The 17,736-nt window shown below is 42.4% G+C and overlaps 1 protein-coding gene across 1 annotated transcript in view; it reads left to right on the plus strand.

The window, feature by feature from the left end:
• The window catches only part of POLE2 (DNA polymerase epsilon 2, accessory subunit), a 314,242-nt gene that overhangs the window by 36,655 nt on the left and 259,851 nt on the right, over positions 1-17,736 (plus strand). The window contains exons 3-4 of the mRNA XM_069208700.1: positions 5,184-5,259; positions 5,873-5,950. Coding sequence (XP_069064801.1) covers positions 5,184-5,259; positions 5,873-5,950 — 154 coding nt within the window. The remainder of the gene's footprint in view (positions 1-5,183; positions 5,260-5,872; positions 5,951-17,736) is intronic.

A 17,736-nucleotide genomic window follows, 5' to 3' on the forward strand; every position in this document is an offset into this window, starting at 1 on the left:
CAGGTTTTCTGGTTTCCTATTGTTTATTTCAGCCACTAGATGTATATCCTTTGCTCCCCCTACACCTACCTTGCCATCAATCCCCCTAGTCACCCCACCTGACCGCCACTACCCTGCCATCAATGCGACCCCCAGGCACGTCACAGACCAAACTTTTTGGCCCCTGGGAAAATGTTTGCGAGTACCCATGCCCTAGGGCAAGGGTCGCTCCCCATGGGGCCACATTACAGTTGGCCATTTCTGCCCCTCTTGGGGGCAGATCAGTCTATCTTTGTAAGGCCCCCTCCCCCAAACATAAAAACAGGTAGATTTGTATTTGATAATTTTGATGTGTCCACATAGTGTTTTGCAGCATTTCCTGTCGTGGGCACTATGCACCATTTTTATCGGTAGACCTGGGGGAATGCTGGGTAGAAGGAAATTTGTGGCTCCTCTCAGATTCCAGAGCTTTCTGTCACCGAAATGTGAGGAAAAGGTGTTTATTTTGTCAAATTTTGAGGTTTGCAATTGATTCTGGGTAACAGAACCTGATGAGAGCCCCACAAGTCACCCCATCCTGGATTCCCCTAGGTGTCTATGTTTTAAAAATGCACAGGTTTGGTAGGATTTCCTAGGTGCTGGCGGAGCTAGAAGCCAAAATCCACAGCTAGGCACTTTTCAAAAAACACATCAGATTTCAATGTAAAAATGTGATGTGTCCATGTTGCGTTTCCTGCTGCGGGCACTAGGCCTTCCCACACAAGCGAGGTACATTTTTATCAGGAGACTTGGGGGAACACAAAATAGAAGAACAAGTATTATTGCCCCTTGTCTTTTTCTACATTTTTTTCCTTCCAAATGTAAGGCAGTGTGTAAAAAAAGAAGTCTATTTGAGAAATGCCCTGTAATTCACATGCTAATATGGGGACCCCGGAATTCAGAGATGTGCAAATAACCACTGCTTCTCAACACCTTATCTTGTGCCCATTTTGGAAATACAAAGGTTTCCTTGATACCTATTTTTCACTCTTTATATTTCAGCAAATGAATTGTTGTATACCAAATATAGAATGAAAACCCATTGCAAGGTGCAGCTCCTTTATTGGCTCTGGGTACCCATGGTTTTTGATGAACCTACAAGCCCTATTTATCCCCACAACCAGAAGAGTCCAGCAGACGTAACAGTATATTGCCTTTGAAAATCTGACATCCCAGGAAGAAGTTACAGAGTAAAATGTGGAGAAAAATGGCTGTTTTTTCACCTCAATTTCAATATTTTATTTCAGCTGTTATTTTCTGTAGGAAAACATTGTGGGACCTACACAAATGACCACTTGCTAAATTCAAAATTTTGTCTACTTTTTAGAAATAATTAGCTTTCCGGGATTGGTTTCACACCCATTTCTGTCACTAGCTGGAAGGAGGCTAAAAGCAAAAAAAATAGTAAAAATGGGGTATGTCCCAGTAAAATGCCAAAATTGTGTTGAAAAATGTGTTTTTCTGATTCAAGTCTGCCTGTTCCTGAAAGCTGGGAAGATAGTGATTTTAGCACTGCAAACCCTTTGTTGATGCCATTTTCAGGGTATAAAACACAAGCCTTCTTCTGCAGCCCTTTTTTCCCCCATTAAAAAAACAAACAAAATCTTTGCTGCAATTTGGCTAATTTCTTGGTCTCCTCCAGGGGAACCCACAAACTCTGGGTACCTCTAGAATCCCTAGGATGTGGGGGAAAAAAGGACAACAATTTGGCATGGGTAGCGTATGTGGACAAAAAGTTATAAGGGCCTAAGTGTGAAGTGCCCCAAATAGTCAAAAAAAGTCCTGGCAGCGAAGGGTTTAATACAATAACATAAAATAATTTTTGTCAAGATTAACAGGTTAAATGTGCAGTGGGGCGGGGTGTGGGGTGGTTAACTGTGCAGTCAACCACCCCACCCACATAATGATCAGGAAGAACTGATTGTCCTAATGAAGAACATGGCCCCAGAGAGGGGAATTAAGGCGTCGGTTAATATACACTTAGTGGCTCTAAACATCAATTGTACAGTAATATAAGGAGCAACAAGTATTGCAATTAATTTAGTTATTTGGTATGTAGCTTTGATAGTCAGCAGCTAAGGTTGATTGGTCAGTCTACAGTGAAGAAAGGCACTGCTCTGCATCAGTGGTTTGCATCTCCTGCTTCGTGAGGCAAGCCTCTGTTCTAAGGCGACCTGTCAAGTTTTTTTATTTTAGAGTCTGCTTGTTGAAGGGTAGCGCTAATCTGGAGAAATAAAGCATGTGTATCAGGGTCAGAGTATAGGGTGTTTAGAGTCATCGGTATAGCCCCAGCTTCTTCAGTTCTGTGAGAACTGTGAGGATCTATCTTGCCCATGAAGGTAGGAGTTATGGTGGATGCAAGCCACCCCAGCCTGTCCTCACAGGTCCGCCTCGCACCAGCAAGGCGAAAGCTGATTCACAGTGATCCCAAAGTCTCTTGTTGGCTAGACCTGTGTTCACCACACCAAAGAGGTTAGGGATGGCGCCAGTCACAAAGCACGCTCCCAGGTAACCAATATTCCTGCTCATGACCCAGAACAGCAAATGGGCATGTAAACCCTGACCATCAAAATTTCCCATGCCTTCTTGTCTAAGCAGGCCCAGCTGCACCATCTCACCTCACTCTCCAGCTGCTGGGCCCGTCCGTCGGTACCCGTAATCACAGCAGCATTACCATCCTAAGCACCCGTAATCACAGCAGCATTACCATCCTAAGCAGGGGGTAAGGTGTATCCCCATAAACCACCCAGTGCCCTCTCCCCACCCCCTTGTTCAGTAACAACCCATGTCATGGTAGACGCAGCAGCTGTGGTCCAGCATCCGGCACGTAGGCCTCAGTTGACGAGGTGCGAACCGCAGCTCTCACGTAAATCAGCGCCCCCAGGTGTTGGATGGCAGCAATTTCAGCATCAGGAGGTAGGCAACTGTTTCATCAGTGTTGGGATAGGGATCATTTCCAGAAAGGGATGGATGATGTGGGCTGGGGAGTGGGGAGTGAAGCTACCACTTCAGGCAGCCATGTTGGTCGGCTGCAGGCCACACACCTCGTCCTGTTTGTTTATTACACTGCCCAAGTTGGTGAATGCCTCAACCTCTTCTGCTGGCCGTATAAGCCTTCAGGATCATGTTTTTTCCCCTGTGTATGTTAGGGCCAAGTTACACTGATATGGCTGCCACCTTGTCAGTCTTTCCTTGCATCTGCAGATGGTTATCGGAGAGTAGTGCCAAGTCGTCTGCAAAGTCAAGGTCATCAAGCTGGGTCCAAGGTGTCCACTGGATCCCATTTCTTCGCCTAGCGGCAGATGTCTTCATGATCCACATTATTTAAGCGCATTCTGGGGATAAAAGCACCGGATCTGGATGGCCTCCCGATCAATTTTGATAAAACTTTGTGAATGCGATGGTGCCGCACGTGGAAGCTCTTTTTAAACACTTCTCTGTTTCCAGTAAAGTAACTGGCTCAGCGCCCGAAGCTCCCATTGTAGTCATCCCCAAAGAAGGAAAGATCAGTTAAAATGTAAATATTTCACTTTCTATATTGTTGCTACACATGAGAGCGAAAGTATATGCAAAAATATTAGCAAACCTATTGGAACCGCTCATTCCGAAATTAATTCACCCCTCGGAATTGAGTTTTGTTAAGGGAAGGTTAGCTACCGATAACACCCTCTTGTTTTCCCATATAATTAAAAAGGCTTCCCTTTCCAAGTAGCCAGCTGTGGTTGTCCTTACTTTGGATGCATAAAAAGCATTTGACATGGAATCTTGACCCTTTTTAGATGCAGACCTTCGTAAATACAACCAATGCAACACCTTCTCCTCAATGGGAATTGAATTATGCACTGCACCTGTGGCAAGCATATGCAAGATCGATTGTGTAGTACTAGGATTCGCAGAAGATTTATCTAGGTTATTGTGTGTACTTCTTAGCTAGTTAACCCTTGGCCATCAAGTGTGATAAGACATTAAGGGGGTTATTCTAACTTTGGAGGAGTGTTAATCCGTCCCAAAAGTGACGGTAAAGTGACGGATATACCACCAGCCGTATTACGAGTTCCATAGGATATAATGGACTCGTAATACGGCTGGTGGTAAATCCGTCACTTTTCCGTCACTTTTGGGACGGATTAACACCTCCTCCAAAGTTAGAATAACCCCCTAAGTGCCTTGCATTCCAATAAAATTATTTTGATTCCCACTGTGAGTAGAAGGTCTTGGAGAGGCATATCTTTGTCCGTGAGCCTCATTGGGCAATGGGGTGGCATATGGGCCAGCAATACGAGGAGGAAGCTTAGGTGAATGTTCATGTTGTGTTTACCTATGTTCTTCCAAAAAGAAGAGTCATTTACATAAGAAGAACATACATGCTGAATCGCCAAGTGATTCACCACATTACCAGCTGGCATCTGACTTGAGAAGATTCAATTTGAAGAGGTTGGCTGGGTCAAATGTAGGAAATATGAGGCAAAAATTCAAGTCTGGGAAAGGGAAGGGATCAGTTTGTCTCTGAGTAAGTTAATAGAGATGTTGGACCAGGGCTTGTGAGGCAAGGGGAGGCATGTTCCTGCGATGAAAATGTTTGGACCACAGTTTTTGGATGGGTAGGATCGAGTTAGACAGAGGGTTATGTAAATATTTGTAGATGCAAGGTAAGGCCATCAAACCAGGCCCCTGCGCTCTACCCTTGTATTACATATGGATGTGACCCTTGCTTACTGTATTATGGACCACCTGCTGCAGCTGTTATTTCCCAACTACGTCTCTTCTCACATGATATGGTCAAATGTCCTAGCTGATTTCAATGCTGCCAAACGATATGGTAGTCACTATGTCAGTAGTGCCAGTAGTGTTACTTGTGTATGGTCGTGTTCTGTCTCTACAAAATCAGTAACATGTTTAGAACATAAGAAATGCACAGCTATTATGGGGCATCTCTTGATAGCCAACTGTTCACATATTTCGATACAAAGGAAAGATTCTGACAGGTGTTTACGGTAAGCTGCTACCCCCCGCCTCCCTCTGCCACCTCCTCGCTTCTGGCCTGCTTTCTCCTCTGGTTCACATCCCTGCTGCTTTATTTGCTTGCTTTCCGTATTGCCCTAGCCCCTAATCCGCCATTTATGAACCCATCCGTTGCATGCTTAATGTTCTCTTTTCTCTTTCAGTGTCTTCAAATATGATCGAACTCTTAGTTGTGGAAACAGCAGTCCAGGAGTGTAGTCGCTCTTCTGACGAATCCATGTACGTGAAAGAAAAGAAAACTTTTTGGGGTGTGGTGCTAATATTTCTCCAATGTGTGCATTCCAAGATGTACACATCTATCCAAGAATCCTATCAATCCCTCAGAGGTAACTTTCCTATTGTATTTGTAAGTAAGATGTGAGGGAAGACCCAGTTACCAGCAGGATCATCTTCACCGTGTGTGGCACATCGGTTCTGATAAAAGGGTATTTATACACTAGCTAAAAGTAAGAAAATATAGAAATTTAAAAAAGTGAACAGAGGCTCAGGTCCCATTGTGCCCGTGGCCCACTGCTCCGTCCTGTACGGGAGGCTGTCAATATTTGCAGCCTTTTTGCTGAAGATCTCGAAGTCTTCCCCTTTAGGTTCCTTAGTCAGCTTCCCTTCCTTTGATGGAAAGAACTGTAAATGCTAACAGACCACTACTTGAAATGTCGAAGTCCATGCCTAAACTTTACTTTTTGGGGTTTTGCTGAGATTAAGGGGAACAATAATGGTTAATAGTCCAACATCTTTTTCACCCCACTCCTATGTGCGCTATAAAACAATGGGGAATTGACAATTGAGTTTGAGTTCAGAGAATAATTCAAATTTGAATTGTACTGTTTTTCAGAGAACAGATTTTTAACATCATTGGGGCATTTGATGTTCCTCGCTATGTGTATCATGCGGAAAGAAAGAAGTTTCTCCCGTAAGTCCTTTTTAATGTTGATTGCTCTGATACTGAAGTTGAAAGTTTTCTCAAGTTTGATTTTGTACTACCTGCATTTTTCATAAGAGATGTTGTTTGTACGTTTGGTGTTGGAAGAGGTTGAGCTTTTTGATTATTACCTGGCATAATATTAAGCTCAAACATTGGGATATTTCTTGTGATGTAGTTTTCGGTTCCTTGTAACCAGACTGTATACCACAATTCGTGTCCATTTCCGTCCATGATTTAAAGAAAAACTTTGGTTACAACTTTAGAGTGGGCATACCTGAAATTTTCCTATTAATTGATTTCTCACCAGTGCTCCATTTCTTTCCTTCATAGTCTAAGCCTTCACAAAGGATTTTTTCAAATTGTCGAGAATTATATGATTACACCCAATCAGTAACCTGTGAAAAAATGTAACCCAAACATATTTCATGCATTTAAAAAAATAAAATGTTTGTTATCTAAGCTGTCTTGTTCACCTGCCCTTATCTGGCTCTATACTAATGAAATTTGGAATTACATAAAGTAAGCCAGACAATAATGAAACCATCATTGGCAAAGCAAGTTGGCCTGGTGCTGGGCGCCATCCTTTTGGCAATTTTTGTTCTATCATGGTTATCATGGCACCATGCAGAAAGTGGTTGAGCATTATTCCTCATTTTACACTTTCCTTCTGTTTTTAATCTTGGTCCCGGTCTTATTCCATTGATTAATTAAATTGACTCGCTCCTATTAAGACTGGGAACCAATTTTAGCTTTCACTCTCCTGCCAGGATTAGCGCCTGACCGCAACACCAGGTCTTGCAGTGTCCGCTACCACGGCTGCTACCTAAAAGATCTCCGGCAAAGAGCCCCCTTACTGGGAGCCCGTCAGACACTGCAGCGCCGGTCTGACGAGGAGCTACCCGATGATGAAACATGACATCCTCTTGGATGTGTGAGGGCTCTTGCTCCTGAACTTTAATGTTCCCCTAGTGATTATATTTTTCCGTTTGGAACAGTGTACACCTTTTTTGTATGTTCAATTTTTTTTATCATAACCCAGTCCCCTACTTCAAAGTCTTTCTTATAAGTGTTAAGTCTCTCATCAAAATAGTTCATTTTAATTTGTCTTAATGCAGCAGTATTTTTTATCATCAAATTGTGCACTGTGTACTTCTCTCTTCACATGCTTGCGCACCAACCAATTTGTATACAAGTTAGTATGTACCTTTCGTCCCCTTAGTAATATAAAAGTACCTTCCCCTGTAGTTCTATGAGGAGATACATTGGTAATTCCAAATTTTATTTTTCAAGAATTTAAATTTCAAGAATTCACAAACATACTGACCTGATGGTATAGCTGTCGTTTATGATTCTGTTAGCTCTTTACACTAAATCATTGGAAGATGGTGAATATAATGCAACTTTCATTTGTTTAACTTCACTGTCTGTAAAGAATGAACACATTCTGTCTGAAATGAAATGAGTACCATTGTCTGTAACAACTTCTTTTGGAGCGCCTTCTAAGTTGATGAGATTTTCTAAGGATGATATGGCTGCATTTGTGCTTGGGTAATCCACAAATGAAAATTATTTCCATTTTGAAAAATAATCAATAAGTAGTATCAAATACCTCAAATTGGCAGGAAGTAGGGAATATGGATCTGAAAAACGGAATCCGACTTTATCCCAGGTTTTATCCATGAACAACACTTGGCACAAGGGTGTTTCTTTGGTTTTTCAATGTGTATCTGACATCAGACATTTAAGACATTTGTCAATCACTTGTTTCACATGAGCTTCTAATGCTGGCCACCTATAAAACTGTCTCAGCCTTTTAGTTGTTTTTGATATACCCAAATGCCCTTCCTGGGCTAGTGTCACTAACCTTTGTCTTAAACTTGCTGGTGGTACAAATAATTCACCACACATAATTATACCATTTAATACTGATAATTCTTCTGGTACTTAGGTAAATACTTTCATTTCACCAGTCTCCGGCCAACCACATGTTACAAAGTTTGTAACTTTCTGCATGTTTTCATCCTCAGAACATGCTTTAATCCATGTGTTTTCAGAAATTCTTTGCTGCATCTGTTACATTAGTCACACATTCAGTATCATCCAAATCGTCCCTCTCATCATCGTCTAATAACATTCAATGAAGGCAATCAGCTAAAATTATTTCCTCCAGGAAGGTGGTTAATTTCAAAATGATATTCCTGAAGGTTGGAAACTAGTTTTATTAATCTAGCGGACAAAATCCTATAGTATTTTTCAGACTGACCAAAAGACCTTGAGGCAAAGCCTATAGTATGTTCTTTGCCTCCTGACCATTGACTAAGTACTGCTCCCAACTTGGTCACACGAGCACCCACTGTAATCATGCACTCATCCCCTGCTTTGTACGCATGCACAGCAGGAGCCTCAACAATGAGATTTTTCACTTTGCAGAAAATGTTTTCTAGTTCTTCTGACCATACAAACTTCAAGCCTTTTCTGAGTAAAACTCTTAATGGTTCCACTAACTGGACATATCCTTGCACAAAAATGCGCTGAGTATTCAACTAAACCCAAAAATGATCTAATACCATCCCTATCTTTGGGTTCTTCCGCTTCCATAATGGCCCTGATTTACGAAAACTTGGGTTTTATTCTAGATAATGAAATGCTTTGGCCTAGATGCCCCAAATCTTGTACTCCAGAAGTACATTTGTCCTTCCTGATTGTCATTTCCACCTGTGTCAAAATTGATCAAACCTTTTTAAATATTATAAATAAAGATCAAGATGTCATCATGATATGCTTGCACACCCTGCATATCATCCGACAGTTTATGTATAACTTATTGAAAAACTCTGTCCACAGAGGCCAATCCAAAGGGAAATCTGATAGGCTCCAAAGGGTGTGATAAAAGTGGTTAAATCCTGTGACTTGGTGTTAAAGGAATTTGGTAATATGCAGAGCATAAGTCAGTAACGGAAAACACTTTAGCACCTCCCAGATTGGCTATAAACTCTTGTATCCTAGGGATGGGATGACAGTCAACTAATATGTTCTTCTATAGTGTGCGCAAGTCTGTACACAACCTGATCTCGTCTTGTGAGAAAACAGGGCTGATTGCAGAGGCCCCCTAACTTTTTGCCCCCATTTTCAACTTTTTGCTGGTGTTTCCTGACTCTGATGGTGCCCTGGGTACTGCTAACCAGTCCCAGGGCCTGTGCTCTGTGTAAAATGGATATGCAAATTAGGCTAATTATAATTGGCTAAGTCAACCTACCTATAAGTCCCTAGTATATGGTAGGGCATGTAGGTTTAGGGACCACAGCATAGGTAGTGCACCCATAGGTGCACTGCTGAGGTGCCCAGTGTCATTTTAAAGGCAGGCCTGCCTTGCTGGCTGCTTTTAAATTAAAGTTATATGCAAATTCGCCTTTAGAATTAAAAGTAGTTCCAAAGTCTTAAACTACCTTATTTTTACATATAAGTCACCCCTAAGGTGTGCCCTATGTGCCCCTAGGGCTGGGTGCCATGTAACTATAAGCAGGGGCCTTATAAAAATAGTCTTATAAGCCTCATTGTAGTAAATGGCCTCCGTAGGCTAGAATGGGGAGACTTTATTTTTATTTGTAAAGTCTCCTTAAATGATGCATACCGAGAATTTGGTATCAAATTAATTGTTGTAATAAATCCCACAACTTCCAGTTGTTGGATTTAATATAACTTGTTCAGGTAAAGAGTTTTAAACTTTACCTGAAAAAGTTGCCAATTTCAGCCCTGCATTTATTTTGCTGCTGTGCTCTGATTGGCCAGCCTCTAGCAGCTTGGCCAAGCTACCTTGATGAGGTGTGAAGTGGCCTGGCTTCACACAAGGAATGTGCCTATGGGAGGGAATCTCAGCAGATGGTGAGGCAGGAAGGGGGAGGGCTGCCAAACTGGTCTTCAAAGGCAGAGAAGGACATTTGGAGCAACCAGCAACACCCCCACATCCTGCAACCCCAGACAACTAGGTGCCACCTTGATTAGATTAGGAGAGGGGTGTGTTGATGATTTTTAGCCACACCAGTGGGTGGGCTTAGCCAGATGTAACCTCCAAAAATCAGATTCAGCCATGATGGATTTTTAGAGAATGTTGCCTCATGGGATTGATTTTTGCCACACTTCGCAGGAAGTGGTCATCACAGGGGGAAGGACCCTGCACCTGATTGGAGAACCAGGACCCCCCTGCTTTTCACCCAGGAGCAAGGATAAAACTGGCAGACCTTTACCCACACCTCAGATCCCCATCAGACTCCAACAAGGAAGAACCAAAGGAGAAGAAGGACTACCCTGCTGGACCCCTGGCCTGCACCTGGAACCTGCACTCAGAAGGACTGCACCAGCTGCACACTTGGGCTTCACCACAAGAAGGACTTTGCCTGGCTTCAACTGGTTCAAGGAGGGACTCCCTGTTTGCTACAGGTGAAAAATTGCTATCCAGAGTCCCCTGCACCAACTCCTGAAGAAAGCGACCAGCTGACCACTGTCCAGTGGCCAAAAAGGAGTTTGCGCCAGGTGCATTCTGGGAGTTGTAGTCTGCACCCCCCTCCCCTCCCCCAAGGACCATCTCAGAACTTCTGGACCCTTGGGGTGAGCTGTGGACCCCAAAAGAACCTTAAAAGGACATCTGGGAAAAGTCCCAGAAGTTTGGAGAAGTTTGGACAACTTTTGAAAAAAAGCTCCATAGAGGGACCGACTAGCCGAGGCAACCCTAGCCGGCTTGCCTCAACCGCGACCCGGCCTGATTTGCTGGTTCGTCCCTGTAAAGAAAAATCTCCGAAAAAGAGACTAAGTCCTAAGGTAAAAAGTTGACCGGGACCTCCCAGCCAGCGTATCCGAGGAGGGCTCCATGGACGTCGGATCAAGATCCAGGTTTACCCCGGTCGAAGGATTTTCACCTCGAAAAAACGACTAAGTCCGAAGGTAAAAATCTCCACAGAGGATTCCAGCATCGCGTATCCGGAGAAGGGCTCCAGGAGGTCGGATTGGACTGGTAGGTTTGTCCCGCTGAAGAAATTCTTCGAAAAAAAGACTAAGTGTGAAGGTAAACTTTTAACCGAGGCCTCCCGCGGCCTGTAGCCGAGCAGGGCTCCATCGTGGTCGGCCTTAAACTTTGACTTTGCCCCTGTCGAGGTGCAACCAGATGACCCGATTGGCGCTTTTTGTTTCTAGGTGCTAAAAAAAAAAAAAAAATTCTTTAAAAATTCATATCTCCGGTTCCCCTTATCCGATTTTATTCGCTTTGGTGTCATTTTAAAGATAAAAATATAATCTATTTTTATAAATTGGTTTTGGATTTTTAAACTGTTTCCTGTGTTTTATTTAAATACTGTTTTGTGATATTTGAATGCTTTACACTCTGTCTCCTAAGTTAAGCCTTGACGCTCGTTGCCAAGCTACCAAGGGTTGAGCTGGGGTCAATTTACTGAGACCTAACTGGACCTTAGTGGAGGTTAGTGGCCTGTTGCTAAGTGTAGGTACCTACCTGCCCTTACCAATAACCCATTTTCCAACCCGCCTGTTCTCTTCTTGGTCACTACTGTGGGTGACACCCATTGGGAAGAATCAGTAGGTGCAGTAACTCCATTGGAATACATATCTTTTAATATTTTCTTCAAATCATCGTTTACACTGATTGTTACATTATGTACCTTGTAGACTACAGGTTGGGCGTCTGGCTTAAGCTTAATGTGGTGTTCAAACCCTTTAACTTCACCTACATGGTCGCTGAATACATCCTTACGATTCTTTAAAATGTCATTAATTTCACTAGATTTCTCAATGCTAGAAATAGGTTTTTGCGTGATATGCATGTCTTCATTATATCCTACTGGAACTTTTCCAACTACAACTGGATTTTCAGCACCTGGAACTAGGTACATACCCATTTTTACCAGATCTTGCCAGATTTTATCCTTTCACTGCGACATACACCTTAATTTCTAATTTTCCTTCCTAAACACACTACTCTGACATGAAATACCCCAGCATATCGATTTCATTTCCTCCAAACGCTTTAGGGTTTATACCAGATGGTATGAGATCAATATCATTCCAATTCTCATAACAAGTGGAATCTCTCACTATCATCTTGGTTAAGTGTTGCTTGGAAGGTTTGCAGTAAGGCAAGAGAGGAGGTGTTGAAAAGGGATATGGGAATTCTGTTGGGAAGTAGTTAAAGCTGGGGGAAGGGAATTATCCAGTCATTGGAGGGTGCAAGATTGGCATCTTGCCACTGTCGCCTCAGAAAATTTCTGGACTTAAGAATAGACTTTTAGAAGTAAAGAATAGTTTGCCTGACTGCTGGGTAAAGAAGATTAACAGACTCCTAATGTCTTCTGGAATGCAGGTGCTGAACCTGCTCTTCATTGGTCAGTTGGTTTGTCTTTGGTTGCTTCTACATAGACACGAAAGGCAGATGGTCTCATGCTTTGAAGAAGACCCAACCGATCACTTGTGACTGCACCCGGTCTGAGCCCTGGTTGTAGTGAGACGTGGTGCAAGGAAATGTCTGGTACTCTTCGATGTAGCAGGAAGCAGGAGAAGAGCTGTGACAGAAACAGCATCAGGAATATTGCAAGCACAGGGGCGTACCAGCATGAAAGATTACTCACTCTTCCCTTCACCTCTCATTCTTAGTGAGTCAAAACAGTTTACTGATCATTTTAACCTTTTTTGTTTCTGGTGCAAGAGCGACCTATGGTGCCAGTTTTTGGTACTGGACCTAGACTAAAAGTTACCATTAGATTTGCATCTTTATTCTGTGCGTTTTCTGACAATTTTGCCTCATAACCTTTTAAAAAATTATCTCCAGTGCCCCGTAGTGGATTTTAACTATTAATACCTTTTTGCATATTAGACTTTTCTAAATTGGTTTGGCAATTGTATTGTCCTGTGTCCTTGACCATACAGTTGTCTGAATTTAACACACATTTCTCTCAGGGATTGCCTGCTGGTTGTGGCATAACTACCAATGGTTGGACAGAAATTATCTTAGATCTGTGTGGTAAACTAACTTCACTTGTTTAAAAAAACACCAAAGTTCAAAATGGCTGTAGTCCATCTGATTCAGAACATCAAACTTTTGTTATCGAACACTTGATCTCAAACACCAAGATAGATTAATGTAATTTAGTACACCAAAGAAAGAGATTCAGGAACCCCAGAGATTACAGAACTAAGGACCTGATTTAGATCTTGTCAAATGGAATACTACCCCTCGCCCCCACAAACGTGACGAATATTCCATCTGACATATCACGATCTCTATAAGATACAATGGGATCATAATACGGCATACAGGATGTCCATCACGTTTGTGACCGAGTATTCCCTTCCGGCAAGATCTTAGGGGGGTCATTATGAACATGGTGGTCTGGACCGGGATGCCACATAATGTTCACCATAAGCCCGTCACAGGTGGAACACTGCCACCAGGCAGCCCGACGATGGCAGAGTTCCTTATCCGACAGGGCAGCGCTGCAAGCAGCCTACCCGCTGGATAAAAAACCGCAGCATTGACGATGGCTCCATGTGGAGCCGTCGGCAGTGTCTGAGCCGGCTGGTGGAAACACTGTTTCCGCCCGCCGGCCCTGCGGAATGTTCTTTATTGGGCTGGCGGGGTCCTCAACGGGCTGGCAGTCTGTGTTTAGACACCAACATAAGCATGGCGGGAAATCCCGCTGTGTTCATAATGAGGGCCTTAATCTGCTAGGAAATATGACCACATCACTCCAGCCCAAAAACTACACTTGCTCCTTGTGGAACAAAGAAATGCATTTTAAGTGCTCTATCACTCACTCAAATGCTTTTCAAGACCTTTTCTCAAAAAGTGTATTATATATTAAATAGTGGAATTATTTGTTAACATGATAAATGTAAACTGGAGCCAACCATTTAAATCTCCTGTAAGTAAATGGGCATTACCTATAATGAATTGAGTCAAAAGATTGCATAACCTTGATTACCTCTGTAGGGGATGGTGACTACATGTCAGGTATTTCTTGGTGTGTTATTGTGATTTATAAAGCACATGGCTACCCAAAGGGCTTCCCAGCGCTAGCATGACAAAACGAGGCACACGGCCAGAACTAAAATAGCTGTTGTAAGGATCATGTCTTTCATCGCATAGACCTCTTTTTCTTTTCAGATTTGAAGACATGTTATTGAACATGTAACAAGTGATGCATTGATATTTCTTCAAAAGCCCATTTCTGGCATGTGCTTTTCTTCTGAAAATGTGTAATGTTTATGTCTGATAAGCGAGATCGGTCAAAACTTGGCTAGTGCTAATTTAGTGACTATTCAGCCTAAAAAGTATTCCAGAAATGTCATAAATCTTTTGGCTGTTTCCCTCCATATTTCTCTTATTTTATCTATTTGAATCACTTGCTTTTAGGCTTCTGTCTTTTAGTTTTAGGTTTTGATCTCTTATATGGATACAGGACAGGTTCCATTTTAGCTATTAGCTTTTAGTTGATAAGTCCAGCTTGTTTACCTTTGACTCTGAATCTATCTTAGACCGTGGAGGCTGCCATCTTTGACAATGGAGGCTGACATTTCCCTCAAATTATGCAGAATTATGGCTGCTTTTGAGTCAGATGTTGTCTGTGCCTATCTTTCCAAGAACTATGAAAGTGACAAGTTATCCAGATATAGCCATCAACAAAACCCCCAGCGCAACACTAATCTGGGACAGATGCCTTTTTCCAAGGTCCTATATTAGCCATCATCCAAAAATGTAGTCTATATTAACATATGTTTACCTTATTAGTACACCCACTGATGTATATGATTATGTCAAAACATTCTTAGGGTGACATTGCAAATTCCATCTTAGTTAAGTTGCAATATATAAGGACTACCACTTGACCACTTAGGAGAGAAGCTTCACCCAGATAACACAGACGCAGATCCAGATGAACACAGCATCAGATTCCATCTTGACTGAAAAAGCCTCTAGCAAAATTCCTCAAGGCTCTGCAAACCATTCTATTCTGCTTTCACAGACTGGTGCCACGATTGTTTTCTCTTGTAGATGCAATCTCCTAGGTCGTGGTGTTGTGCTCGAAATAGATGACATTTTTACATTTCTACAAGTTAACACACTTGCTGAATTAAGTAATATCAGCCTACAGACGACTTACACACTAGATCATACAAATTACTTTTATAGGACTAGTTCCTTCTGGACATGCACAACATGTGCACACATGTAATACATATAAGAGATGTACCTCCAAGTGAGGTGGTAATAATATTGCCATTTTTTCCTCCTTGGTACCTGAAGAGCTCAGTAAAAAATATTCAAGGAAGTGGGCTTTTAAAATGGGCTTCAGCCCTGTACAAAATAAGGTGAGGTGGGATCAAAAATACAGTTCCACATGTCATTCTCTTAAGAAGTGACCCCCGGGTGCATGCTAAACATGATCTGAAGACAGATACGAAACAAGATATAAAAGCTATTTTAAACTAGTTACTTTATCAAGGTGTTATAGTGGCTTGCAGTTCTATAAAGTACACTCCTTCATTTTCTGGTTTTAATAAACCTGATAGACCCTATAAAATAGTATTGGACTATATAAACTTAGACATGCATATACATGCATGCTGACAACACAGGATTTGAAATCAACCTACTACAAAATGTACATTTGAAATAATCCTGACCATTTCCATAGGTTTTAACTAAAACCAAGCTCCCAAAGCCAGTATCTAACTACTTTTCTTGTCCAAATAGGTTTCAGTATTTTTAGATTTCTGTATAAAATCAGTTACGGGCTAGTAATAGTACTGATTTGTTTTCAGTAAAACAATGGATAGATATTTGACAAAGAGACATACCTTAAAACATTTACATCAGAAATTAATTTTGTCTCTTCTTAATATCTAACTGGGGTAGAAAATAACTGACCATAGTTATAAAATAAACACTTAAAAATGCAAAATTGTGCATTCTTATGTAATCTCGTTTACCTGAGATGTATCCATCGTTGGATTATTTGATTATTTCACGGTCCATACTAACAAACATGAAATCCAAGCAGGATTATATTTCTAAGAGAGTTTTGCTTGCTACATTAGGTTGAGCAAGTGAAGCCTTTTGTAATAATTTATTTTTTCTAATGTTTTTTTAAATACATTGGCCGAAACCACGTTCAGTTAACTCGTATGGACAGGAATACATTGGCCGAAACCATGTGCAGTTAACTCATATGGACAGGAATCTGACATGTTTGAAATAAAACAGAGAATTTTTTTTCTCTCAGCACTTTTAGACAACATGCACATAGTTCAAATGAAGGTCGTACGGAAATTCCATTCCTGTACTAATCACATTTTCACAGCTGAAAGCAAGCCTCGCTCCCCCACACTGAATTCTGCGGTGCCGCAAGTTTCTTATTTTAAATGCTGTTTGATAGAGCTTGTATCTCATCTCATGTAGTGCAAGCACCAGTTTTTTGCAATGCCTCTACAACGTCAATATGAATAAATCATTCCATATCATGAGCAACGTTTAAATGTTTTACCCATGCAAGTACAACAAAGTTGTTCCCTGTGAATGGCTTCATAGCCTGTGGCTGGCTTGTGTTGCAGTGCAGGAAACGTTTGGCGCTAGCAACTTCAAAATGCTACACACATGCTATATCAGTTTTTTGGGTGCCTCCCCTGCACAGCAATACCTAATATCCCTGTTACTTTCATTATGTAAAACTGATCCTTCAGTTCCCACACTAGAGCAGTGGTAGAATTCAGTTTTAATGCCCGTTACAGCTTACAATGTACATTGCATACATTAGAGTCTAAATGGGTTCAGAGATTCAGGAGGGAAGTCAATAAAGGGATATCAATTCTAGGGAAGATGGCTGTATTTCAGAGACAATCGTCTATTGGTCTGTGGCAAGCACTATGGACCATAAGAGTGAAAGAATTTACATTTAAGGGAACTTAAATGATAAACAAAATCGCCAACACACAACTAATCAGCCACCTCGAAGACAACGGCATCCTAGACCCCTCCCAGTCTGGCTTCAGACGAAACCACAGCACCAAAACCGCCCTTCTCGCCGCCACAGACGCCAAATGGACAACGGCGAAACATCAGCCCTCATCCTCCTGGACCTATCTGCCGCCTTCGACACAGTCTGCCACTGCACCCTGAAATCACACCTCCACAAAACTGAAATTCAAGGAAAAGCCCTCGACTGGATCGTCTCATTCCTCTCCGGCAGAACCCAGAGAGTCCGCCTCCCCCCGTTCCGCTCCGAAGCCACTGACATCATCTGTGGCGTCCCCCAAGGCTCAGCCCGATGCTGTTCAACATCTACATGGCCCCCCTCGCTCAAGTGGCCCGACAACACAACCTCAACATTCTCACCTACGCCGACGACACCCTGCTCATCCTCTCACTCACCAAAGACCCCCACACCTCCAAAACCAACCTCCACGAGGGAATGAAATCCATCGCCGAATGGATGAGAAACAGCTGTCTGAAACTGAACTCGGACAAGACGGAGGTCCTCATCCTCTGACCCACCCCCTCCGCCTGGGACGACTCCTGGTGGCCCACCGCACTAGGAACCCCGCCGACACCGTCCGACCACGCTCACAACCTGGGCTTCATCCTCGACTCCTCCCTCACCTTGTCTAAACAGGTCAACGCAGTTTCCTCCTCCTGCTACAACACACTCCGCATGCTCCGCAGAATCTACAAGTGGATCCCGACAGAAGCAAGAAGAACAGTGACACAGGCCCTCGTC

The sequence above is a fragment of the Pleurodeles waltl genome, chromosome 9, assembly GCF_031143425.1.
Source record: "Pleurodeles waltl isolate 20211129_DDA chromosome 9, aPleWal1.hap1.20221129, whole genome shotgun sequence".
Lineage (NCBI taxonomy): Eukaryota > Metazoa > Chordata > Amphibia > Caudata > Salamandridae > Pleurodeles > Pleurodeles waltl.